Raw genomic sequence first — 2,200 nt, forward strand, 5'->3', positions numbered from 1 at the left:
TGTACCGTGACTCCCCGCCCTCCAGCCTGCATATACTCACACTCACCTTAAGGTAACAGTGGCACTCCTGTACCGTGACTTCCTGCCCTCCAGCCTGCATACACTCACACTCACCTTAAGGTAACAGTGGCACTCCTGTACCGTGACTTCCCGCCCTCCACCCTGCATATACTCACACTCACCTTAAGGTAACAGTGGCACTCCTGTACCGTGACTTCCTGCCCTCCAGCCTGCATATACTCACACTCACCTTAAGGTAACAGTGTCGCTCCTGTGGCGTGAATTCCCGCCCTCCTCCCTGCAGCTCGGCATGCGACTGCGCGCACAGGCGCATCAGGCGACCAAGGTTTGCATTCACCAGCCCAACGTTGACACTGTCACCGATCTTATCGAATGCCTCTATGCCGCAGGACAGACGTGCTCCCGACTTCTTCCACAGCTCTTCCAAGCAGCGCAGGACGGGTTCGTTTGCTAGGCGATGAAAAATTGCTGTTTTTTTTCATGCTGGCATGCGGAGCGCTGTAGAGGCATTTGACAGGTCAAACAGAAGTTTTCAGATGTTATGGATCAGATGGGTAGTACACAGTGCTTATGTTTGTTGTTGTATGAGGGTTTATACTGATTATAATGATTATACTAATATAAATTGTATCGTATACAAATTATGGCTTCTACACACTACCAGAGGAAGATCCCATAAAACTATACATAAATTATACAATTAAACTGCCTTGTAATTTGAAGATGAGTAAAGGAGCTCGATATGTTTTTCCCTATGTTTATTCTAACATGTTTCCAGTTTTTACAAGATCACGGTCATTGCCATGCCATGTAAAGTGTTACATTCTACGCACTCTGTATGACAACACAAACCGGTAACACTAAAGCCATACGCAGATTTCAGATATAAAACTGCGATCATTAAAGAGACTTGAGCTTGTTATACGTACCTGTGTCATTGATCATTGACATAGCGGTGTTCATGTAGAACACACCGAGCTCGTTGCTTGAATTGCCGAGGCGTTTGTAGATGTTGCCTTCTTCGGTTTTGCTGCGAAGGCCTGACAGTGCCACCTGGTAGCATTCGATGCTAACGAGTATGTTACGCTCTAGGTTCGACTCAAATCCGTACGCCCAGCGAAACGCTGCAATGACCAATACAAATCACTCATTACCATGTTAGCAGATTTATATTCTGTATGACAGCAACAATGATAGATCCACAAAGTAAAACATCTAGGGCATTAACCTGCCCAAAGCATCATAAGACTCAAATTCCATGTCACTCCTAGTCAAATAACGCTTTCACGTTTTACTATTGCTATCACAATAATAATGATTGAGGGAAACACAGACAGAACTATCAAATCCAGATGACTTTCTATAGCATTCAACACCAGAAGATTTTATTTACTTCATAAACAAGGACCAGTGACAGTGGAGTCTATAGCTGCGTTCACACGAGGATTTCGGTTCCGTACTTGAGCGTTCACACGCTAAAATATATGCGGCTTATTCAGTACCGTACTGAAATACGCGGCTTTCTTGGCGCAGAATCACATTCCGCGCCAAGTAAGCCGCGTATATTCGGCACCACGCTGGCCGCGTATTGTCTGTCGTGTGAACGTATTCGAATTGCGAAACTGTAGCGCGCTTACCTAGACTGGTACCCGTTTGCTACATGACGTTAGTATAGCGTGTGGAACTGTCAACCGGGTACCAGTCTATATTATACCTAGCCAGCTAAGCCTCGAATCTCGTGTATCTCGTGGGAACGCTCCGGGTTGTGTTAGCGCGCTATTTCAGCCGAACTCAGCGCCAGCTAAGTACGGAACCAGCGAAGCCGTGTATCTCGTGTGAACGCAGCTTATATACCATGTTTATGAACATGTCTATATACTGTATATATATGTACTACACATTGCATACATGCCACACACTGACCACCCTACTGCCCTATCGTTATGAGAACACAGATTATTTGCACCCTCAGTATTTAACTCACATGTCGTTACTTGAAAACTGGGACACCGAGCCACTTATTTCGCTGCAAGCTTCAGTGGCTAATCGAATTTTTTTCTGATATAACAGCAGTTGAAGACAAGGGTAATTAAGCAAGACACGCGACTTGGTTCACAGTCAAGCAAAATTACAGCCACACTGCCATGCACAAACAGAGAAATGCCATGCAGGTCACCCC

General features: G+C 45.4%; 1 protein-coding gene across 1 annotated transcript in view; it reads right to left on the reverse strand.

The window, feature by feature from the left end:
• Positions 1-1,281, reverse strand: part of LOC106819801 (erythroid differentiation-related factor 1-like) — a 4,206-nt gene extending 2,925 nt beyond the window's left edge. Inside the window, exons 1-3 of the mRNA XM_014824388.1 lie at positions 1,254-1,281; positions 951-1,145; positions 251-471 (exon numbers count right to left, since the gene is read on the reverse strand). Coding sequence (XP_014679874.1) covers positions 251-471; positions 951-1,145; positions 1,254-1,281 — 444 coding nt within the window. The remainder of the gene's footprint in view (positions 1-250; positions 472-950; positions 1,146-1,253) is intronic.
• Positions 1,282-2,200: the final 919 nt, after the last annotated feature.

The sequence above is a fragment of the Priapulus caudatus genome, unplaced genomic scaffold, assembly GCF_000485595.1.
Source record: "Priapulus caudatus unplaced genomic scaffold, Priapulus_caudatus-5.0.1 Scaffold40, whole genome shotgun sequence".
Classification (NCBI taxonomy): Eukaryota; Metazoa; Priapulida; class Priapulimorpha; order Priapulimorphida; family Priapulidae; genus Priapulus; species Priapulus caudatus.